Genomic DNA, 25187 nt, shown 5'->3' with positions numbered 1-25187 from the left:
ATACTGTTTATCTGCTGTGAGGTTTTTAGGTCCGCTACTTCTTGTTTTCCACTTGTCTAATTTCCTCACTTCTTTGAAGAACACACTGCACACCTTGCTGAGTCACGCAAATGCAGTTTACAGTCAATAGCTTTTTGGGAATCATTTTGTTAATGGAAAAAAAATTTTTTTTACCCGTCAACTGTTATCTCTGAAGTTTTTTGCGGATTCAAGTAAAGAAATGTGAACAAATTAAGTTTTTGCAAAAGTTAAAAGTGTGTAGACAATCCTGCTTCACCCTTTTGTATGTTTGGATGATTCATTATGAGTGTTAAGTGGCTTGACAAGCAAAGAAAAAAAACAAAAACATTTCTCTGAAAATGAGTAAAAAAGCAGCCAATTTCCAAAGAAAATTTCTGAAAGACTTTTAAAAAGCCTAAAGAACTAATGCTCAAGATCACTTTGAAAAGATTCACAAACGACTCGACTCAATTTCATAAGCATTTATTTACATGCAATAGTGCTCCAGCATGTGCAACCACAGAACAGCTACACTTAAAAAAAAGAAAAGAAAAAGGGAGTGTAGATTCAGGATCTCCTTCATTTTGATTGCAGATGTCTCTGTCAAAGACTAATACTTATGTACCAACCAGTGAGGGAGGAATAATACTGACACACCTGTCGCAGCAGCCTCACCTGGCAGTCTTTTGGTAACCAGCAAACAAGTAAACACAGAAGTGGTTGCAGTATAAAGTTCAGCTTATCAATGACTGAGTTAAAGACATTTTCCAGAATCTCTCCCATTCAGTGATTTAAAAAAATATACCAAAACAAAATAAATAAACTATACAATATATAATCTCTTGTACACTACTGAAACAATGATTTATGTTGCATACACTTGTTAATAGTTTGTTAATGACGAACAATGCATAATACATTTGTGTTACTGCTATACAAAAATGACAGAGAACGTGATATCGCAGAGCTAAACAGCACCTCATGACAGCATCAGACTGGGTCCGATTGTGTTTCTGTTGTACGTAAAGCTAAGTACCTAAAAGGTCCAGACTTTAAGGATGGAGGATGGCTGGGAAGGACATGATTTGTGGGGAGGGTCTAGTTGTGAAGTGCTGAACTGAGGGGAAGTCCCTGGAGACTCTGGACTCTTCTTCACACAAGGAATAAAGGTCTCAAATGCAGACAGACAAAAAGACAAAATACTACTCCCTTTGTCCGTGACATAGCGTGAGGAGATCTATGAATAAAAAGTCACTTTCTTTTCAATATGAAAATAACCTTATATACAGTATAATCGGACACTTATGTACAAAAGCATAAATATATAAATATCTGTGATACAAAAATAAATATTTTCTCTCTTTTTGTTTACTGTTTATTTAACAGTCTCTCATGCATCTGTCGCGCTGGCCGTCCCCTCGTCCTCGGGGGACGCTTCATTTGGGAGGATGTTCACTTCCTGTATAGCTGCATCTTGGGATTGTGGCGTTGTGGCTGCTGAAGAGGATGTGGTGAAAATCCCTTCGTCCTCCAGAGAGAGCAGCGGGAAAGACGCCGGCTCTGCGGTAAAGAAAGAGGAATGGTGAGAAGATGACAGGAGGATTCAACAACAACAACAAAACAAAGGCATCCTTAAAAGATGCTCGTTTGTTTGTTAATAAAAGGAGAACATTATGAGCAGATATTAATGGAGACATCCACACATACTTGGAGGGATGTCCTCCGTTTTGTCTCCACCACAGAAGCCGCCGTCACCTCCCGCTTCCTGTGAGTCTAAAAGCTGATGTGGAGAGTTGAGGAGCTGGAGAGTGGAGTCATCTGGAGGATAGCAGGAGTGCTCATGATGATCTGGATAATCAGGGCCACTGAAGAAAACAAGAAAAACATATTTATTAGACTTTTTTTTATTGTCCATACCAGTTGTGACAGAGTTTGGGATGTTCAGCCAGTTTTTTTTCTTTTTGGCCTATTTGTTTCATTTCCATTAGCCAACAAATTTCTTCAACTTTTGACCAGGTGTTCAGTTTAAATTACTGAGCCTGTTGGTCAAAATTCAGTTTTCTTGCTCATCAAATCAGGACAAAAAGTTGTTTTTTTTTTAAAATGTCACCAGTTCATATTGGTAGAATTATTTTATGGTGTTAGTCCAGTACATTAGAAAGTAAATGGGTGCTATAATGAAAACACACCTGGTAGAATAGTGGTAAACAGGCAGGTGTCCATTGGGCTGTTGCAGCAGCGTGTCACACTCCATATCACAATCCACACCATCCTGCACACACAGACGAGCATACATTAAATATTCAAACAAAAACAAAAACTCATGGTTAGTTTAAAACTTAGTTTTGTTTTGTTTTTTTTTTACCTGCTGGAGCCCTGGCAGGCAGTGCTTAGGGTGGTGAGGTTTGCCATTCGGTGTGTATTCTCCGTTGGCGGGGTACACGCCATGTGGAGCGGTCATGTGAGTATCCAGCGGGCAGTGGCCCACTAATGCAAGTCCCTGAAGAGGAACCATGGTGTACTGACATGACGACACGGGGGCGGCCACAGCGGGGAAGCACATGTCGGTTGTTTGCTCTGAAATGAGGACAAAACAGGAATTACACGGATGCGGACGGGAAAGACGTTAATCCCTGTAAAGACTCGAGGAACTGCAAAGACCACTCACTCTGTTTGGCCCAAGCCCGCCACAGGCAGAAGGGGATGAAGGCAACAATAATGAAGACGAAGGCTCCCAGGACAACGCCAACTATGAGGTAGGGGAGGTCGCCGGGGCGAGGCACACCTCCATCGGGCGGTCCATACCGAGGATCAGTGGGAGTCTCTGATGGGAGAGGCTTTTGGGAGTTAGGACGAGCTGTAGAAAAAAGGAGAAAGAGGAAAAAAATTAAACTATTAGCAAAGAAACTCTTGTGTAAAAGACAAAACCGACTGACTGCGACGAGCTTTCGACAACAAAGCACCTTTTGTTTCAAGGATCACGACATTGCCGAATTCGCTCTCTCCCTTCTCGTTGAAGCTCTGCATCTTGATGTCGTAGGCGGTCTCGGGCTGCAGGTCCGTAATCGAGTGCCAGTATCTGTCCCCTTCCACCACATCCTTCTTATAGTCGCTGTCATTATCGCTGTCTGTCGGCCGGTAGTAGATGTAGAAACCGTAGATGGGCGTGTTGTTTACAGGAGTGTACTGTCGAGGGGGAGAATAAATCACATTATAAATCACTGCAAGCTTGTTTTTGAAATCCTCAATCCTGAATCTCCTTCTGGACACTCACCGTCCATTTGAGAATGATGGTGGTCTCGTTGATGGCCTCATTATAGGTAATGTAGGGTCCATCGACGGGGCGTTCGTGTGTTCTCCCGCCAACCACCGTGTATGCCTTGGAAGGGGCGCTGGGAGGACTGGAACCAATCACATTCACCGCTACCACACGGAACTTATAGGATGTACCTACAGGGAGAGGAACGGGCATTGTTCATCTCTCGGATTACAACCAGCCAGTCACGCTTTCCCATTGTTGTGCTGATTAATGAGGCTTGTTTTCACTTTACTGTCTGTTTTCTTTCTCTGAGCAAATGCGATGCCAAATGTGACGCGGCTGTGCTTTTGACTGATGGCAACAATTACTGAGATGATTGAAACAACACTCATTATGGTGATAAATTTTGCAGACCATGGGAATGTAATTATGTGGACATCATTGTTGTAATGATATGGTACGACATGTCCTACTACTCCCCCCACCCCCACCGAGCCAGAGTAAACAGCTTTGAGCAACAACACCTCGGTTTTGAAAACAGGGTGTGAAGATGGCTGACCTTTCTCCAGGCCCGTGATCTCCACGGAGAGTCGCGATGGGGGGATGTTCTCCACCGCCGTCACCCAGTCCTCTCCTGCCTTCTTCACCTTCTTGTACTCCACCCGAAACGACTGGATGGGGAAGCCGCGGTTACCGCGAGGAATCCAAGTCACGTACGCCGACGTCTCAGTCGCTGTGGAGACCGTGGGCTTGTCGGGGGCTTCGGGAGCTGAAGAAAAGCAGGGCAGAGTGTCAAATGGAAGCCACAAACATGGACAATATACTCAAACTAGTGAGAGAAAGTTCAGCAACGATCACGTTCAGCACTTACTGGGAGCTCATCCTTCAGGGAACAGAAATGCAAAAGAAAGTGAGACTTGTTAGTGAAAGGAGAAGGTGAAACTGTATCTAGCTCTGTTCATAATTAAAGTAATAGATTTATTAGTATTGTTAATCAGAGAGGAGTTTGTCTCAGTAATACAAGGAACTGTTGAGAGCTTACGAGAGAGGCTTGGTGAGGGGACAGAGGGAGTCTTTGGAGGATCATTTGACACTCCCAGATTTTTGCGACCTGTGGACAAAAGAGATAAGACACCACATCATTTTAAAGAAATGTTCTCCAAGTCATTTTTAAAGGAAAGGACTGGTGTCACTTTCTGACTCCCTTAGTCTGTCTGTGGCCCCCGGCCTCAAACCTCTCTTGATACAAGAGAAGTCAAAAGTTAAGATGTGTTTAAAGCTGTCAAAATAATGATTACCTTAAAGTGGCTCAGTGTTTAGCAAACATGACTCAAAACGGAACAAATAAGGGAATTTCTTGGGGACTATTTTCACAGGCAGATTATGCAACAGCACGCTGATGTGAACTGACCACAAGTACCCGGTGTGAAAAAACAAAAAAGCACCCGGCGCGAAGACTGAAGGAATCTAGTAGGATAACAGTTGTTGTACCTTTGCCGGTTCTGAAGGTCATCATGGCTGGTTGTCCCAGCCCTGCACAGTTCTTGGCAGTCATCTCGACCTCATACAAGCTGTCCGGCTGCAGCTTGGATAGAGTCAGCTTATGGAGAGAGCCCAGGATACTGGTGGAGGTCCAGTCTGCAAGAAGTTCTCCCACCTGAGAGGCAGAGCAGGCTCAGTTACTGACACAAGAACACACGCGTGAGTTTAAAAAGTTTAGACGATGAGCTCCTTGCGGTACCTTTCTGTATTTGATCATATACTCCAGTACAGGAGGTCCATGCTCATGCCGCGGCTTCCAGGTGAGCTCATAATAGTCAGCCTTGCCTGTGCGTGGCTGACTGAGGATGATGGGGGCTTCTGCAGGCATGTACCCTGGAAATTCAGAGCAGTCTAGAGGCAACATGGCACCCGCAACCCCCGGCCTCACAGGCGGCTGCTCTCTCAGCACCTTGTCTGGGCTGAGCGGGCGGTAAATGGGAGGCAGCCTCCCTCGGGATGAAGTCCCTGTAACAAAACAGGAATGATGAAATCTAACATCTGTGAAATAAAAGAAAATCATCAACAAATTACCAAACTGAACCCACTCACCGGTTGATACGGTGATGAGGCGAGCGGAGGCCTGTGAGCTGCCCACCCCGTTCTCAGCCATGCACTGGTACAGCCCGTCATCCCGGGGGCCCACTTTGGAGATGCGCAGCATCCGGGGGGTGAGGCGGTGGCGAGAAGACTGGACGAGCGGCTGGGCGTTGTGGAGCCACATCACAGAGGGAGCGGGCTTACCACGGGCCTGGCAGATGAAGCGCACCGTGTCTCCGTACACGACTTCCCGCTGCTGCAGCTCCACCATCACCTGAGGAGGCTCTGCAGGAAAAAAAACAAAGAGAGGTGAGGAGCCCGACCTGAAATTTTGTGCAAATGCATCTGTGTGGATCTTGTTCACATTGGCTGTTTTAATAATTGGATAAAGTTATTTATTCCAGCTTGTCATTGGTTTCTTTGTGACTTTCTGAGACTCTCTGCTTTGCATTGTTGGTTTTAAAACAGCAATTTGAACAGGTAGCTTTGAGCTCTAGGAAACGTTTCACTATTTTCTGGTATTTTTAGACCAAACTACTAATCGAGGTAATCTTCGGTGCTTCGAAGAATACAATCGTTCACCGAAACACTTAATTGATCTCCTGATTACTTAAGATTGCTTTACAAGTGCCAAAAATGTCCAATATTTACATTTTTATATAACTATTTTTGTCTCGCTAACCATCCAAACCTCAAAATATTCTAACTATAGTGGAAATACTATAAGCTGGAAACAACATGGTTCATGTTCTTGCTTGATAAGTGACTTAATCGATTCTGAAAACACAGTTGTACTGTGTGTGTGTGTGTGTGTGTGTGTGTGTGTGTGTGTGGAGCCAGGCTGGGCCAGCTAGTTGATGGTTGGCTGCTTGTGAATGGGGGAAAAGACAGAGCTCATTACAGCTACAGCAGCACTCTGGCTTTAATTAGAGCCAGCTGCAGAGAGACGAGCCCACAACACATTCATACACAAACATGCACGCACCACGCACGCACACACACACACAGAAAATCACTGTAAAAACAGTCATCCATAACCTAGACACACTCAATCAAGTCCTGGTGCAGAATAGAGAGCTCTGTCTCCACCAACTCTGTGTTGCAAAACACCGCCCACACTGCTCCTCTCTCACACACTCACACGGGGTCTGTATGTGCATGCACACACACAGACCCCGTCTTGCCAGTCCGCCAAACAGGAGTCGATGTAATTATTAAATCCATGACAGACAAAACTCTACTCATAAAACAAAACAAAAAAAAGTACCTCGTAGAGTCAAACAAAAAACATTTCAGTTTACTCACCAAACACTTGGACGTCATAGAGCACCACGGCAGAGCTGGCCGAGCCGATGCCGTTGTCTGCCCGGCAAGCGTAAGTGCCCGAGTCTCCCTCGCCGACTGCGTCAATAAGCAGGTTGCTAAGGAGGAAACGCGTGTTGTTGTGGAGACGCAGGTCCTGCCCGTCCTTTGCCCACGTGACCTGGGGAGTTGGGATGCCACTGGCCACACACTCCAGCACCAGCCGCTGGCCTTTAGTCACCATGATGGAGCGGGGTGCCGGCGGGTAAATGATCCGAGCCGCTTCTGATGTGGAGCCTGAAAGAATCGAGGCATTGTGCATGTGAGCACCTACGAGTAAAATGCGCCCCTGCAAGACCAGAATGCCATGCTGAATGAGCAATAGTGACTCACGGCGTATGCGCAGTCGATCAGCAGAGGTGGACGTTTTAACCTCCTGAGTGACGGGGTTGTAGGCAGCACACTTGTAGGGCCCCTCGTCATCCCGTGTGGCGTTGGCTATCTGCAGGTTCCCTGATGGCATGATGAGGTAGTTCCCTGCAGGACCAAACAAAAACATAAGTCTGAGTGAGAGGGGTGCAGAAGAAAAGCAGAGAAAATAATCAGAAATACCACAGAGACAAAGAGGAACCACAGAAAAACCGAGTCCATGTTGTGAAACAGCGTAGGTAATATGAGCCCTGTGTGCCATTCCAATACATAGCTGCACTTCCAGCTGAAGCCACAAAGTGGCACTGTCGAGTCTGACCCAAGTGAATGCTCTTCAATGTGGTATTCATTTCCTCACAGATAAGGTAGATATCAGTACCTACAGCTCCCAGGCATCATCAGCATACCAGCTACAAACCACTGGAGCTTTTCTTCTCTTCCAGGCAACTTAGAAGTAAATAGTTTGAAAAATAAACAACTGCATTCCCATGTTTCAACATTCTCCAGATAATGCCCTTATCGGTGGTTTTACGATGGGTCAGATAGCAGGATTATAGCATTCCGGTAAATTACGAAGATAGTATGGGAATAAAGAGGGAATTAAGGAGAGAGAGTGAATGCTATAGAAGATTTTGAGGGATTAAAGCAGCTGGTTACCTTTGGATGTTTCCAGCCATTCCTGTTTGACGCTGTAGCGGACCTGAGCCTTGGGCTGGCTTTCGGGGAGGTGACATTCAATAACAGCCGTGTTGCCTTCATCCACTTCGATCTCCTGCTGGTCATCGGGCTCGAAGTCCCGCAGCTCTAAAAAACAACAGAGACATGAGGAGAAAAATCAGCGCCGTCTCATAGCTGCAACACATTTCACCCTTCTTTCATCATCTTAATATGCAGTGTAAATCACGTCTAACTGCACATGTATACAGTCATTCGTCGGCTTCAGATGTACAAAACCGCAATATTCAGAGCAATAATAACTGTGCTGTTCCCATGTTGGGTGTCTCTCATGTCAGTCCGACTTTGCTGTGTTGTAACCACATTCCCACAGCTTCTCTAATGTTCCCTCTTTTTGGAAGAAAAACTTCTACCTCCACTTCTTTCCCACTGCTCGTCTTTACATGATCCGCTGAAATTCGCAGGAATTTTACGAAAGCACTTCAAGCTAATTTTTCTGGTGTCAGTAACATTTGAGTAGGCCACATAAATCTTGTCAAACATTATACCGGGGGACTAGAGCCGGGTCAGATTCTGTGGGAAATGGTGGGAGTGGGGATTACCGGGGCCATGTGCTGTGACTGTGTCCCACAGACACACAGTCTGCACAGCATAGACACTTATCTGCCCCCCTGACCTCCTAAGCCCCTGCCTGAGCGGCCTGGAGGCCTGGCCTTGGGGGTCAAAGGGGAGAAAGAGCCATCCTATAGGGTTTCATTGCCATTTTATGGATTTGAAGCAGAGAGAACCTAACATGAGACAGAGAGAAGAAAAAGGAGCAAAGGGAACAGCACAGGAGGGGAAAATAACACCCAAAGAAATTTGTCATTAAGGCGTCCAACAGTGAAATGAAAGATAAATAAAACTTCTCCAGGAACGTAATTAAACATCTACCAGCCTTTGTTGATTTATTCTTAACAAACACAGCCCCTCCATTCTTTCCAGAGCTGCTATAACTGGTGTGTTTTTCTTGGACCCGGCACACCGAGCTGCCCGTATGCACACACAATCAGCTGATGAGTCTTTGTACACCTCTAATTCAATAAGCAAAGTTTAGTTAACAGTATCTATTGATAGGGGCTTTAAAGTGATTTACTCAAAGCACTGAACAAACACATTCACTGCGGGCAGCCGATTTATCCACCACGCACGCTGGATCTGCCCCCTCTGCAGGCGCCTGGGGGAGTTTTAATGGGCGTAATGGGGGAGATCGGGGTCTAACACACGCACACGTTGACAACAAACACGCAACACAACCCTATGTCTGTGTCAGCTCTTATTCTGAGAGATGAGAATCCCAGCCAGGACATGTCAAGCTTAGCGGGGTGTGTTGAAGGGGGAAAAACCTCAAGGATAGGCCGTGTGGCGCTCCATTTGCAAAATCAATCAGGTGCTGTTTTTACAGACACCCCTTCCCCCACCTCATATCTCCCCACTCCACCTTCCTCCTCCTCCTTCTCCTGGCTGTTTCTCCCAAATTCCTTCATATACACCTTTTAACGCCCCCTCTCACAACTCTACTGCCCCGCATTCTTCACAGGAAAAAAATAAAAATAAAAAAAAATCCCCTCACGGGTGCCTCTCAGGTGTGCACGCGAGCGCGCGCGTGTGATGTTTTTTGTGAGTGCATCCTGCATGGATGGAGGATTGATGGCATTCATAAAGTGAAGCAGACCTCCCGCACCACGGCTGCTTGGCAGGGCGAGAAGGAGCGAGAGAGAGACAGTACATTCATCATCTTTATGTGCAGCAGCAACAGGAGTCCCGCGTGCACGTCTCTGAATTATAACACGTTATCGCAACGTGTTGTGTGTTCACGTTGTGCAGATACATGTTTCTAAGGCAAAAAAAAAAAAGGAGGAGGGTGATTGTCTGCACAAGAATTCAAGCGGGGGAGCTTTTAAGTGATGCCAAGAAGACGCAGATTCTTCGGAGTCGGATAGTGTGGAGGGTCTGGAGTCAACGTATCCTGATCACAAAAAACATGTGCGTACAACTAAGAGGGCTCACAAGGAAAGGCAAGCACGTACACACTCCCCACGGAGCAGTTCCTTAGGCGGTTTGGGGGTGGCCGAGGAGAAGCCGTTATTAAATTAAAGAGGCTTTTTTTTGGGAAGGCGGGGCGAACAGACTGGCTCCACATGTGGTTGTCCCAGCGCGATTCATCCACTATTGGAGCAATCAATAACTTTTAATGCCTTTGTAGCTACAGCCTCTGGAGAAAACCCGAAGAAAAATAAGAGCGAGAGAGGTGAAGATGACAAAAAAGGATGACAAGGAGGGGGAGAAAGAGAGAGAGGGAGATAATGAAAGGAGGTGAGTGGAGAGAAAGTGACAGGGTGAAGAGTGAAAAACGTGCGAGGAGAAATGCGTGTGAAGATGGTTGTGGAGGGATCCGAGGAGGCAGAGAATGTGACACCACGTCTCGTCTCGTGTCAGGATCTTGTCTCGACTGGCCTAAAATAAGCTTCCAGTTTCTGCAGCCGCATACATCACATCCCTACGCGTAAAACAATACTGGTAAAAGCACCCTCCCCGCCCCCCTAGCTAATGGTGTGCTCTGCTGGGGCGTATACCCATATCCTCTGTCCACTCTTATCTCCACTCAGCCCTCAGCACAATTACGGGGCCATAACTTCTGGCGAGTCCCGCTGTCGGGCCCTGCGGTGAGGAATGTGGTGTTGTGGGGAAAGCAAAGGGCCAATGAAGGTAGGGGGGCCTCCAAGCTAAGTCCTGCTAGTCCCCTTTCCTCCCCCCCCCACTTGCTCAGACTGGCCCCTGGGTCCCCTTCATTCCTCCAGCTCAGGTTTCACAGTTTCAGGCCCCCTTTTCAGTCCCACAATGGATATCAAATATAACACCGTACACTGGAAAAGCACTAAAAACGTCAGCATGGGGAATCATTTATTTTAACTCTATTAAATTGACGCAGCTGTTTTTTGTCTGAGTACACAGAAGAAAAACTGCCTGACTGTGCAGAGTTAATCCACTTATTACTGATGTGCAACAGATTCTCACTGGAAGGACCAAAACTGCAGTAGGTTTATATTTTTTTTCTACCCAAAACCACAAGTAGTGGAAAAGTACGAGGTTTACAGTGATGTACTGGTAAAGGTTTAAAGCAAACAAATGCCGCCCCTTCACTGCTTTTGTTCTACTTAGGGGGAAAAAAAAAAGAAAAAGAAAAAAAAAGTCCAACGCGTTCCTTGGATATTCTGACAAACCAAAAAGGGGCCCCTTTGTTTGTGTTTATTTGTCACAGCTTCGTGTGGGTGGCTACTCACTGGCAGCAGTGACGTTAGCAGGCACACTGGCTAGGGCTCCGGCGCTGGTGCTGGCCACACACTGGTATCTGCCAAGAGTCTGATTGGAGAGAACCGGGATGAACAGGCTGCTGGGCCTCAGCACTACACCCAAATCTCCGTCTACCAGCTCATGGCCGTTGAGGCGCCAGCTGATGTTGGCGGAGGCGGGACGGGCACTGCAATGCAGGGTGACGCTGCCTCCCAGCTTCTGCACCACGGATGTGGGCTCTTCGTTGAACGTCGGCACCTCGTCTGAGGAAATGGTTAACAACAAGGATTCAGATGCAAATTAGAAACTCTACATGAGCATGCGTATAAAAGATATTTCCGACTCATTACTAGTCGGGCAACTGATATGTATGTTTGCCATCATTTCTTTTCTTGATTAGTTGGAAATCCAAAGCAAAGTTTGACGTGATTAAACCACAAAATTTCCTACAACACACCAAGAAAAGCAGCAAATTCCCAGACAAATGTTTGGCTTCTTTGGTTGCAATTTTTGCTTGAATCAGTGAATGAGCTAATTGCTGTGGCTCCACATACAATACTTGCATTATTTTTAGTGGCAAGAACAGCTCATGCACACTATTCCCGCCTTCCAATTTCTTTCAAACAAACTGCTGTACCTGCTGCCAGACACATAACACTTCACTCGCTGTGCCTCAGCCAGAATATTTTGTCCCTGGCAAGGACTTACTGTGCATCAGGTGTGTAAAGGCACTCAGTAACTGAGGGTAGACTGAGGTAGAAAACTTCCTTAGCAAATCGTGATTGAGGGCATGAAGACAGATGGATGGAAAAAGGAAACATTTTTATTATTACTTTGCTTATTGTTAATACACAGAGAGAGGAAATAGGCACTGGGATTACAGTAAGAGTGGGGTCCAGTACTTCACAAGCTAATCTTGTTTACTCACCGGTGAGTGAAGCGCCGCTCTGCAGGCAGCACAGCAGTACTGCACCAAGAGCGCACAACACTGGAGCCCTTCTCTTTTTCATCCACGGAGTCCAGTCTTGTTTTCCAGACATCTTCCATACACTACCCCCTGAAACACACAACAACAGGAGGTGGTTAGAAAGGTCACGTACAGACTCTGAGCAAAACAGGCTTTAGTCAGTTTGCTTCAGTCAATCCTGACTGAAGCAAACAGGCAGAACTGCACCGAAAATTCAGCTCGGGGACACGCATCCTCCATCTAAACAGCGCGCCGCTCCCTCTGATTGAATTTTACTTGTGTACACATGTGCACGAACAGGCGGCCACTAACGAAACACAAGCCAGGCGAGGCGGCGCGCTCAGCAGCAAAACTCCAGACACAAATAAAGCCTTTCTTTTCTGTCAGCCCCCATCTCACCGCTGACCCCATCTCCTCCCGCTGCGCCCGCACCCATCCAGCCCACGCTCATCAAAGGGGCGCCCTCATTCTACGTGCCGTAACCCGACCCCTCCACCTTCCTGCTCAGGTGTAACCGATACAGGTAGAGGGGTATAAAGAGAGGGAAGAAGATAGAGGAGAAGACGAAAACACACAGGCTGCTTTCAAGAGTTTGGACAAAGAGCAACTAATGAGAGGTAGTAGAAGGGAGGGAGGCACAGGGTGGAAATGTATATATATCCTAGCAGTAAGGAGTGAGGATAAGATGGATACTTAAAATACAAATAGAGAAGTCGCTGGTAATAGTTAGTCTATTAACGGTTAATATAGAGAGGGGGGAGTTTTTCTCTCTCTCCCCTTGCTGCCAAGTTTCCCAAATTCTTTCCTGTCAGGTTAAACTAACAACTTCCCGTCAGGATGAGGAGGGTGGTCCTGCAAAACTAAATCTCCCCCTTTCTCCCCTCTCCCTCCCTCACATGCACGCATGTCCGTGAACATGCAACGGTCCCGTGAGGAACCTGCAGAAGTGGAAGCGGCACGCAACTTTGAACATGCATTTTTGTCCTGAGCTTAATAACGCAAAGGAAATGATTAATGAAGCCCGCCTGCACACCAGCGCGCTCACACACAGAAGGGTCCCAAGGCAGGACAGTAAGAGAATGGAAACTTTTACAGTGCACCTTCATCATCTAATGGTAGCAGTGAAGAAAAAAAAGATATATATATATATATATATATATATATATATATATATATATATATATATATATATATATATATATATATATATATATAAGTTCGCTGCCGCACATGCAGAGCGGTAGGGTGATGGAAAAGCAGCTGCAACAGCTCCACAAGGCCACACATCACTCTCTGCTCCGTTTTAATTGCACATTATGAATGTGTAAACAATTTCAGATGACTAATTCTCGTGCCATCAACAGCAACAAAGCAGCGCTCTGCGTGGAAAAGACAGCATGGCGCAGTAATGATTAGTCAGCCCCGTAATGAATCGAGTTTATTTACACCAAGAAACACAGAAACAGAGCTTCTTCTTTTTTTTTAGCTGCTAAACGCGCCAGTGTTTGAGGTTTTTTTGTATGCTTCCTGCTGGATGTTGGATTTTAAGATGCTACAACCCCCACAAAAGCAAAAGGGAACTGGATTTGAGTGGGAACTCTACATAATGCTATTAGCACTGATGCAAAATTTGTCTTAATACCCTGTTAGACAAAAACTCCAATCACCGATTTCTCTAGATTCACACATGTGTAGATCTTCTGTTTATCTCACATTGTGACAAGCCCTCAAGAATGAGGATAACCCTTAGTGTCAGCCCTACATACATGTACAGTTTCATTTACTCACTCGTCCACACAAAGTGGCTCATCAGTAGCGGGCTCACTCTGTAAACAAACACCACGCTACTGTGGGGACCAGGAGGGAGCAGAGTTGAAGGCCTGTGGCTTCCGTGGCTGGTCACTATATGGACACAACTCAGTACAGCTGCCCATAAAAAAAACACCTACATCTCTGTGGAGCACCTGTCCCGACTGTGAGAGTCACTAACCATAAACCAACTACACAAACCGGTCTGCCAACGACACGCACAGCGCGCGGCCCTCTCACACGTCCAATTTCTCATTCTTTTCAAAATAAAAGCACTAGCAGTCAGACGAAAGACAGAGCTTTGTTGTAAAGGCACCTCGTACATCATCACTCCCTTAAAAAACAGCCCTGCTCCACTGAGTGTGTCTGTTGGTCTGATTCATTAGCGAGCTGGGTCCTGTGTTTGCTTAGCGGATACCCTGCGTCAAGATGAAGAGTTGCCCTGACATCCATGTCCAACTTTTTCCATCACTCCTTCCCAGAGAAGCCAGAGAGGGAAAGAGCCTCCTACGCATCGGCGACACTGATAAAAAACAGAGCACACACACACAGACAGCTCCCCTAAATTAAAAGCAGTGTGCGTGTGCACGTGTGTGTCTGTTTGTGCGCACATATGCCTGTGACTGTTCTGTTACAGCCCTACCATGAGGAACGACGCCGCATGGCAAACACATTGTGTGAGCAGCTTTGCGGTATATGAGACATACTTTAGTGACAGTGCAAGAGAGGGAACTCTGTGAACTGTTCAAATCTGCCAGTCCCACTGAACAAGTATGACTAGAGTGCAACCATTTCTGTAGTCCCAGTAAGGACCTGAAGCTCGACTCGCTACAGTTTTGATGTAGACCAGTCAAAGAGACAGCAAACGATGACAGCGCTGTGATTTTTAGATTTTGGGCAGCCGTTTTAATATTTATCTTTTGGGTAATATAACTATTTTTTTTTAATTTAATTAAGGATTTTGTTCATTTAAGTAGTGAAATAAAAAAAGTCTAAATTTGCTGTCATTATTGAAAGATTTTCAACCTACCCCTGCAACAGGTGGGCCTGCATGCAACATATGCATTAAATAAAATGTGAAAAATCAACTTTTTATAAGCATAATTGTGCATATACACTGCCACAGATCCATATAAAATAGATTTTCTGCAGGATTCCTTCTATCAGGTCCATTCTTGTGGTTTCAGCAGGTTCAGATTTTCCTACCCTCCCTCAGTGCCTTCATGTTCCCTTTGAAATTTAGGGAGGAAAAAAAAGACTTTGATGCTTATTACATTGATAAAGGTGTCAAGAGAGAAAATGTTTTAATGGCACATATCCATGTATTGCACAAAAAATCCTTTCCAGACAGTTCTGATCAAACCCTTTAAACTCCTCTTTGTTTATCGTGATTAAAAAGTTTCATGGGAGGAGTTTTTAAGGGATTATCTTCAAGTGCTGTGGTATTTTAATGGTCATCACGGGGAGATCTTAAAGGTGTCTTGACTTGCAATTTGCTGTGAACACTTAATGACTTGCCTTCAGGACTAAGGAGTGATCACCTTAATAGTACGATTAAACATTTCTATCCTGGTGGGAGTGTCCTCGGGGGCAAAAACATATGAAAAACGTATGAATTTTATTGTATTACGGCCAACCTTTTACAAAGTGCTTTCATCAAATCACAAATGAGGGAATATGTTTTGGAAGAATTACGTTCCATCCCTCCAGTAGAGTTACGATGTGGTGGACCAACACCGTTGGTTACTGGACACAGATAGCTGTGGACAGCCAAACTAGCAATATACTATTTTTGTGTCCTCATGGTGTCCGCCTTGAATAGGCATCCATTCTTTGTGCCCTTGTTGTGCAGCATCTGCAAGGTCACGAAAAATTGGCAAGCACATGGATGTCTGCTCAGAGCCACGTGTTCGCCCTCTGATGCCTAAATAAGCGTCACTTGAATGAAAACGGACGTTCGCCCATTTTGCATACTCTGAAACCACAAGAAGAAGCTACTCTGTGCGTGTTTTTACTCCGACACCTGTTTGGAGAGGGCGAGGAGAAAGCACAAACAGCAGGCAGTGAGAGGTTGTGGCGGTGGTGTGCAGGCATGCATCACGAGCCGTAGGTATGCTGGTGTCTCATATGCCGTTGTGGGGCAGAGTCACTTGACAGAAGTTCATTGTGAGCGTGCTAAGTAAAGACACCGGGGGCCCCCGTTCTCCTGGGCCACTGCCGGTCCCATTGTGCCCCTGCCTCTGTGGATAAATTCATTTTGACAACCCTGCTAATTGGATAAAACCCGACTGGAGCCTCCTCCCCGAGCTCTCACATTCCATCTACTTTCTAGCACGGAGAAGACGCACAGGAGAGAGAGGAGGCAGTGAAGGGGTATCAGGGTAGTAACTTCTTGTGAGGAGCTGAGCTGTTGAATATTTATCACTTCCCCAAAGTCCCCTCTTGTGCTCCCTCCTCCTCCCCGAGTTTTTACGTCTTTTTACAACCCGTGCGCTCTCCTCCACCCCACCCCATCCTCCCTTAAGGTTCTCCAAACACCACAAAGCCCCCCCTTTAGATAAACACATGCGGTGTCAAGTGTGAGGAGTGCCGGGGGTTCAACTGCCCCGCTCGGGCCCGCAGCCCACAATGCCACGCCGCATAGCTGCCATGCGGGAGGCCGGTTGCCCCTGGCGACGCTAACAGGCAGAACGCACCTTAATAGAGTGGAGAGTCATTGTAAAGCAGTGAGCCGGTGCACAGACAAAGACCCCGCAGACCCCTGGAGAAAGGGGAGACGCTACTCTGAAGGGTCCGGGGAAGAGCTGATGGGCCCTGCTCAATGACCAAAGAGAAGAGGGAGGGTGGGGTGGGGGGGTGCTCAATGACCAAAAGGTTTCTGTAGTGGTGTGTGGAGAGTTTGTGGAGGCAGAGAGGAGGAGAGAGAGTTCGGTGCCTTTAAGGACTGATGTGAGCCGGGTGAAGGGGGTTTTATGGATGCAGGGGTAGGTGGGTGGGTGGAGAGGTTGACTGAGAAAGCTGAACAGCAACTCAAATTAATAGAGAGGATGTCAACTGGCAGGCGAGCAGGAGGAGAGAGCAGAGCCTCATCAATGAGCGGCTGTGTTCGAGGGAGCGTGTGTGAGAGCCTCGCTGAATGTCTCAACATATTTTCTCCTCATTCTGTCAATCTGTTGGCTGGCCTCTTAGCCTGGCCGGGGTTTCGGTGCTGAGTAAAGGAGCAGGAGGACGCGCAGGGTCCAACACAACCACACCCGGTTTACCATTAGACCATCACACAGGGCAACGGCTTAAAAGATGAGGAGGGGATTTTTATTCCAACAAATCCTCAAGAAAACACTGAGACAGGCGTCACATGTTAGCTGCTGGTCAATGACTTCCTTGTTCTGTTAAACCTACAGTCCAACACCTAAAGATTTTCACCCAAAAGCTACATGGATTATCGACTAACCCGATAAACCAACTTTAGAAAGTCATTTATAGTTTCCTAAACCCCAAAAAGACAGAATCAAAAGTCTTGTTTTGTCAAACTCGCAGTTTGAAAGCAAAACAATTTTTACTTCATTTTCTGCAATAATAAAAGGGAGAGAGGTAGCACATGCTGACACTGGAGATGCCAGCGTTAAACCAGCTATTTTTGCTGATTATTCACTTAGCTGTTTCCGCACTAACTCTGCACATGGATTTTTTTTATTTATTTTTTTTTGTCACCCAAAGGTCAAAACTCAAATATCTGAATAGAACTGGGCAGAAATACATGCAGTTTTGTGTTAGTTACTTTAGTATTAATGTGTGTACCTCTGGATGTTGCCCATCTCTACTACAATGCAGAACGGAAGATGCAAAAACTGAAGCAGACAACCTCCGTTGTTTTCCCTTTTGCCAACTCGACACCAAAACTTGGCAGAGACTAAGTCTAAAAATCGATTCCCACCTCTCTTTCCACTCCCCCGCAGACAAGAGGACATTATGGAGTCCCCTTTAGCATAAAAATGCTGCCCAACAGGTGGAGAGGGAGCCAGCTCAAATCCTCCACTCAAAACATCACTCGTTCTCATGCCATAAAATTACACATCAAAAGCATCCCTAACGAGGTTGAGAACTTACCCCCTCCTCCTTCATAATACGCTTTCTCAAACACGCACGCTTCACAAAGTATTAACGAGCTATACGCCCGTCCAAGCCCTCCTTCACCCCCTCCCCAAACCGACACTAACGAGCTACAGAGCGTCTCAGGGATTAACGAGAGGGATCTGGACAGGCCTGCCATGTAGAGGAGGGGGCGTTCTAATCAATTAGGCACTGAAGCATTTGCATAATTTAGATAACGAAGCCGAATTAACCACGGAGAGCTAATTATGGTGCCATGGTGAGCACATCCACCCACATTCCTCTGCCTGGTGTGGGATGCCAGCGTGCCCACCGAGGCCATGGGAACAGGACTGGATCATAGAGGCTTCCTGGGGAGTTAGTTAGACCTGGAAGGACAGGAGCGAGGAAGAAAGGAGTAGAAAAGATAGAATACCAGGGTTAGGAAGACAAAAGAATAGAGAAAGATGTGCAGAAGAACAGGAAGAAGAACACTGAAACCATTCCATATCCTTATTCCATATTAATAAGGAATACTATCCATTATTGTTATGGAATAAGGATATTGAGAAGGATTAAGATGGAAGGCTACAAGAACAGAAACATGGATAGAAACAGGGAGGATAGAATAAAGGATAAAAAAAACAAATAGCAAAAAATGTTAGAAGGATAGATGGCAGGATACAAGGACAGAAGGATGGATAGAAAAAAGGAGGATAGAAATAAAATTTTAAAAAAGAATAGAAGGATGCCAAGAAGGACAGATAGAAAAAAGGATACAAGGGAACATAAACATAAGAAAGGGTAGAAGGATGGTTGATAGGATACAATAACAGAAGGACAGATAGAAGAACGAATACAAAAATAAAAGGGCAGTAGGATAAACTGAAAGATACCTAGAATGAGAGCAGGACAAAAGGAAAGATAAGACAGAAAGAAGGATACAAGGAAAGAAGAAGAAACACAAACATAGGCTAGAAAGGACAGAAGGACAGACAGAAGTAGGTAGGTAAAAAGAATTTCTGTGAAGCTTTAACTGAGCGCTTTGCTGCAAGTATCAGACTCGTAATCGCTCTCATACAGTACTGGGAAAACTAACTAATACCCAGGATTTCACAGTACTCATCGCACAAACACACACACGCATGCATGCAGTTACATATTTCATTTACCCACAACCATTCTCTCCTTGCACAAGACGCACACACACTCGGTGACACATAAGCAAGCAATCACACAAACTCCTATTACATGGTAAAAGTATACTCACAGAGGCACATAAATATGCAGACCTCAGGAAGTTTTTCCAACACCAAATGTCAACACGCTAAAAAACAGGCTACCACTTATCCCAAGCCCGAGAAATAAAACGCACGCACGCCACGGCATTCACGCATGCCAATATAGACTTTCATAGCTGTACGTATATGCAGCCTGCTCTTTGTGTGTTCCTGCGGCGCTGGGAGAGAGGGGAGGGAGAGAGGAGGGATATGGGGTGGGTTAAAGGGGGCCCCCCAACTCTTTTGGCAGCTCATGCATCAGAGTGAATGGAACCAATTATAAATCAAGAGCAATTTCTCCCCATTATTCAGCAGGAACTGGGAGGGGGGGGGGGCTGGCCCTACAACTCTCGGTGGGAGATGAAGGAAGGAAGAGAAAAGCAGAGCGGGTGAAATATTATATGAAAAACAGATACAAGGAGGCATTAGGAAATTGAGATAAGGTGGGGGGGGTGACAGAAAGAGATGAGGGAATGGAGAAAGACTGTAAAGTTAGAAGGAGCAGGCCAAAGGAGAAGGTTATAGGAAAAAACAGACATGAGGATGAATTGGGAAACGGATAAGAGGCAGGAACGTGAAGACAAAGCGATGGGTTCGGGTGCGTCTGAGTTTGAGATGGTGCAATAGCGCCTGACAGCCTAGTTCATGGTTATCGAATGAAAGCTGCTGCATCTCAAAGACATTCTTGGGAAGGGAAACAGCTGGAGGAGGCTCGTTTCAAAGAGAGCTCTCAGTTTCAGGAGCAGGATTTGTGAGACGCAGTAAAGCAGAGCTACCATTTGTCCTGTCACTCAAGGCCACGGATGTGCATTATCCTGCATAAAATAAAAACCTCACACAGATACGATTTGGACAGCAGACAGAGCCGCACTGTCGATGGAAAATTCCAGCACTGATAACCTCAGGGGCCCAATACCTCACTAATCTGGTGCCCAGTGATTTATTCTGTTGAATCATGTCTTCTCCTGCCAGTCTGACATTCTTCGATGATGAGTTCTTGCTCTCTGGGGCAACACTTTAAATCTGATTATTGGTTGTAGCTCTGGGACACAACCCAGATTCCAGCTTTTTTTTATTTTTTGTTGCCGCTTTTATTGATCTTTAACACAAGCTGGAGAAAAGAATACAGCGCACTTATTATTCCAGCGTGCGTGCAGGCTCGGCGCACAACACTCAGCGAGCTCGCGCGCAAAAGGTGAGAAACTTAAGGAAACCAACGAAAGGGAGGAAACTTTTCCAAATGCGTGCATGAAAGAGAGCAGAAGGAGCAGGAACGTGACTGCGAGGCTTAAACCGAGTGGTTCCAGTCAGAATGCAATCTTAAGCATGTGTGTGAATGATCTATTAGAGCGTCTGGGTTGCTTTTGGCTCGTAATAACACCCCCCTAATCTTTGTCCAAATATCTGCTTTGCACACACAGGACTATTTGTCTACACACACACACGACTTTCTTACCAGAGTCTGGAGTTGATCAATGATCTAACAACATTCATACCGCACTCTCAATGTGCATTTGTGTGTGTGTGTGTGTGTGTGTGTGTGTGTGTGTGTGTGTGTGTGTGTGTGTGTGTGTGTGTGTGTGTGTGTGTGTGTGTGGAAGAGAGCAAGAACGAGAGTACACCCTGGGTAACTTCATTATCCAATCAAGAACTTTTACTTTAAGCAGTGGAACAAATCAAGTCAACTATTTTAAAGGCTTTGGATAATCTCTATAAAGCTGTTAAGACACTGGCTGTTTTTGATATACATATATGTGTATAAACTGAACACAGACGTGCAGATATGGTTTTGCAAATGTAGCCTAAAAGCGGGCTTCTGTAATGGAAAAAGCTGAACAACCATCTCTTGTTCAGCAGACTTTTTCCCTTTCTTTCATTGCATCTAATTTATCTTCATCCCTGCTTCAATAATCTGCTTGATCACAGCCTAATTAGCATCTCCAACACTGTCAAAACTTTCTAGTTCCCTTTTTTTTTTCCGCCCCCTCCCTCCTCACATTCCTCTCTCTCCCTCTCACTCTGTGGTCCTGGCTGACAGGATCAAGAGAACAGAGGTATGCAGCCCCAGGGGAGGTGCCTAGACCCCGGCCACCTGCCAGTCCAGGTGTCCCTCTTTGGTTATCTGATGTCTGACTGGACACAGAAACCCTCCCGAGGGCACGAGGCTCAAGTCCAAGCTTCCAATCTGTCAGTGCGGGAGGACTAATGCACCGTATGTCAACAGGCCAATAATGTCTGGCAGTGGAAAATGAGGCAGCCTTATTTGGCAATGAGCGTGTTCTTCGCTCGTTTATGAAAAGTACATTAACCCAGAAAAACTCTTGCTGAAATTATGAAGTAAACTAGCCTCACTTCTCTCTCTCTCAAGTCTTTAGTAACCCTTTTTCTAATGCACCAATCTCAAAACCACCACGCAGGTGACAAGTAATACATTCCAGTGCAAGGAGATGATCTTGATGGGAGGGTAGCTACCGCTCACGCACACACACAGCAGCAAAGGCCCACAGATTCTCTCTGCAGGCTGTTATGACTGCATGAGTATACCTGCTGTCAGAGATGAAAGCATGCCCCCAGGATGGAGTTTTTTCTTCTTCACCTTTGTCAATTAACACGGATGTTACACCCACTACAACAACAATGGGTGCTTTTCAGAACCACAGTGAGAAACTTTTGGCTCCCAAAACCCGAGCGCGAAACGGTCCTTATGGATCTGCTGGCTGTTCGCAATCTTGAAATGCATCTTTAAAATCCATTTACGTCTGCAGACTTTGATTTAAACCCAGATGTGAAAACACTCCCGGCTGCATGAGGGGTTAGTTAAACCCTGTCCTTGCCTTCATATCTTACATCATACCTCAACATGGCAAAGTCAATTTGGAAGCAAAGCTAAGATACGAGTGAGAAATTCTATTTCTGTTGGCAGCAGATCCAAATCCACACAGTAACTTTTCCTCACAGGCTATAACACATACGAAAGCTCAGCTCCTACAGGATGGATGAAAACTATCCAGCAACAGACAAAATAGGAGAAAACTGTCTGTCTGGCAGGTAACCAAGATCAATGAAATTTAATTTCACTGAAGAAAAAGCAGGTTCTGCCGGTAACAGCCACATGAAACTGTAACCGAAAGACAATAAAGCAAGCTTCCTGTCCATATAGTCTTCATTCGCAGTCCTAAAAATGTAAAAAAGAAAAAGAAAAGCAACCTAATAGGAACTTTGTCTGTTTTTTTAACATCAATTACAGTGTCACACACATATTATAGAGGCTTGAAACGTGCCTGTGGTGCAGCATAATACATTGAGTCTGCTTTACTGTATGAAAGTGTGTTAGTCTTCATTTACGAACCGTCTCCAAACGAAAAATGGCACCGCCTTGAGAAACATAACCAAAAACTTTTGAAAATGTAGTTTGCTATCAGAAGATTTATTTCTAAGAAGCCAAGACTGTGAGAAATATCTGAAATGTTTGCTCAAAAATTTGTTTTCCCACCTTTAACACGTGGTTCATGATCATAAAAGATGGTATTTAAAGACTTTTATGGGGAAATAAACTTTTTAAAAATGATAGTTTCTGCCCACAGTAGCAGCAGCTCCAATATATTTGCTTAGCATTGCACAAGATTGATTAGCAACTCCCATAATTGTGCCCCCCCCCCCCTTCAAATTCCCTACATCAGCAATCAAAGGGGCCAAAGCCCTGTGAGAAACAGGCAGATAATCAGACAGGAATCATTTAGTTCAGCTTTGATCCACCCGCCTGCCAGAGATGATCAACAAAAACAACAAACCCTGCTACCAAACAAGAGGCTCCTTTTTACTGAGACCAATTAATTCGCCCAGAAGCTGTGCGCCTAATTGGAGGAGGCCAGGCCATTCGTTTCGACTTTTAATCCAAGTGACATTGATTCAGCGGGAACAATCGGGCCCTCTTGTCTGATCCCATGTCTGTCACTGAATCGCGAAGCCGTCCTCCATGCAAGGCAGTGGAGGCTAAATGTAGACTAATCCAAATAACAAAACGACACCTGGGGCTGGAAACTCGAGCCCCTGCGGCTGTTTCTGCAGGCCTCCATCCGCCCCCTCTCCACCCCTTATCTCCTTTCCCTCCACCCTGGGAGCCCTCATGGTGATGCAGCCTCTGGCCAGCGCTCAAAACTTGGGTGGGGGGGATCAAGACGAACATTCGGTCATTAAATCAGACCTGGATGAGGGGATGGCATCAGGGGAGACTCTCCTGACAGCGAGGCAGGATGCAGGGTTTCTCACCAACAGAGGTGCCAGTTTACTGGAGGCTTTTAATGAGGTTAGTCTGACACCAGGACTTCGGTTTGGGGGTGAGAGGGAGTGAGTGGGACTCCACTCAGGTAGCAGTGTTTGAGTTTGTTGATGACAGCAGAAACATACAATCTGGTTGGGTTTTTTTTTTTTTTTTTTTTGAGCACTGGGAGGAGGGTTGTGGGAAAAAATAGAAGATTGCGGTCTAATGCGTAAACGTAACCAAACTGTTATGTTAAGATCTAACAACTTTGATAGCACTACATAAACTTCAGGGGGAGGGAAGGGGGCAGGATTTTTAAAGATGGCTAGGCAGCACCGTAAAGAAATCAATTTATAAGAACTCTGAGAATTGGCTCTCGTTCTTTCTACTTCCATACAAATCTACTCATCGGAGATCACTGCTCACCAGCTTTTCTATACCTCACCACAACGATGATGAGCATGAGGGTGATGATGATGATGATGATATGGGGTAAATCTGGCAGAGCTCACCATGTCTGTCTCCTGTTACCCTATGGGAGCGACTATAGGCTGCGGCCTGCAAAACGTAGACACGTTTTCCCAAAGAAAAACGCAAGTATGCCTAAACACACAGCCGTGAATCTCCGCGACGTGTTACGAGAGGTTCGTAGCTCTTCATAAACACGCATCGTGGTGAAATAGTCGGCAGAAAAGTGGGGGAAAACTTTGGGGAAAAATACGGACGCGAGAGCAATCAGGGCGCAGGCTAAGTCCGAAAACAAAGTCAAGTTTTTCTTTTCTTTTTTTATAAAAAGCAACTTCAAATCCAAAATCTGACCTCGCAGTGCGTCCCAATAATGCACGTTTGTGTCACGGGAACTTTGTAGCAGAGTTTTTGTGGATCATAAGGCTGGAGAAAGCGGAGGAAAAAAGCAAAACAAATGCGGCTATCGAAGCAGAGACGCCAGCATGAACGAACTAGTGACCAAAAACCAAGAGTCGCACATTTCTCTGAAACAGAGTCACGGATGAGCCGGTGAAGTGTCCCAACGAGTCGGAAAACACGCAACAGAGCCGATACGTTCATGTATAAAACTGTGTAACAACAGCGTAAAAAAACACGGAGCGCACGAAGCGGTCAAACTTACCAAAACTTGCTCTGCTCGGCGCTCACACCTCGTTTTAACCAGGCGATCTTCTCTTCGCCTCTCTCCTGCGTTTAAGTCCCCCAAGGAAAAAAAACAACAGTTTTCGCTTCTCTTTTCCCTCTAAAGCCTTTGCTGCTTTAGTAATTTACTGCGATGCCACCGACATTTTCTTCGGCTCCCCCAAGTTCTCACATTGAAAGGCCGTTTTTGGATGACTGAGCTCTCAAACAATTCTCCCTTTTGCGACGCCTTTTCGGGTCCTCCCACTTCCCAAGCAGGAGGAGGGATCTGAACAATAGGGACTGGCTCCCAAAATCCCAGAGCTGGGTAGGTACTGCGCCGCCGTTTGCCACTACAGAGCGGACGCAGAGCATATGAGGACTTTGCAGAGATTGTGCTTGAAAGTAAAATGTGTAGGGGTGTTTTAAAAATGCAGATGGAGATAACTGTGAATAGAAAATGTTTAAAAAATGAAGTTTTCTTTAAGCATTGGTGTTCTTGAGGAGGAAAGTGCGCCCCCTCCCCCTCCTCCTGCTCTGTTCCCCCTGATTTGGTATGCCTCGGTCCCCACAGGG

General features: G+C 45.7%; 1 protein-coding gene across 2 annotated transcripts; it reads right to left on the bottom strand.

Annotated features, from left to right (window-relative positions):
- Positions 1 to 467: 467 nt before the first annotated feature.
- On the bottom strand, positions 468 to 24838 carry boc (BOC cell adhesion associated, oncogene regulated). Of its 2 annotated transcripts, none has more exons than XM_031732446.2 (18): positions 24613 to 24838; positions 12006 to 12134; positions 11068 to 11340; positions 7727 to 7873; positions 7034 to 7177; positions 6644 to 6937; positions 5351 to 5623; positions 5001 to 5266; positions 4751 to 4916; positions 4302 to 4370; positions 3819 to 4028; positions 3275 to 3450; positions 2964 to 3186; positions 2669 to 2857; positions 2366 to 2577; positions 2190 to 2272; positions 1708 to 1865; positions 468 to 1560 (listed from the first exon to the last, which is right to left on the bottom strand). In XM_031732446.2, the coding sequence occupies exons 2-18, from the start codon at positions 12115 to 12117 to the stop codon at positions 1391 to 1393; spliced, it is 3165 nt and encodes a 1054-aa protein (XP_031588306.1). In that variant the 5' UTR covers positions 12118 to 12134; positions 24613 to 24838; the 3' UTR covers positions 468 to 1390. The 2 variants fall into 2 exon arrangements, with proteins under 2 accessions (XP_031588306.1, XP_039473341.1); XM_039617407.1 differs by lacking the exon at positions 24613 to 24838 and adding an exon at positions 19213 to 19383.
- Positions 24839 to 25187: the final 349 nt, after the last annotated feature.

This window comes from Oreochromis aureus, linkage group 9 (genome assembly GCF_013358895.1).
Source record: "Oreochromis aureus strain Israel breed Guangdong linkage group 9, ZZ_aureus, whole genome shotgun sequence".
Classification (NCBI taxonomy): Eukaryota; Metazoa; Chordata; class Actinopteri; order Cichliformes; family Cichlidae; genus Oreochromis; species Oreochromis aureus.
This window is presented reverse-complemented; position numbering and strand designations above follow the sequence as displayed.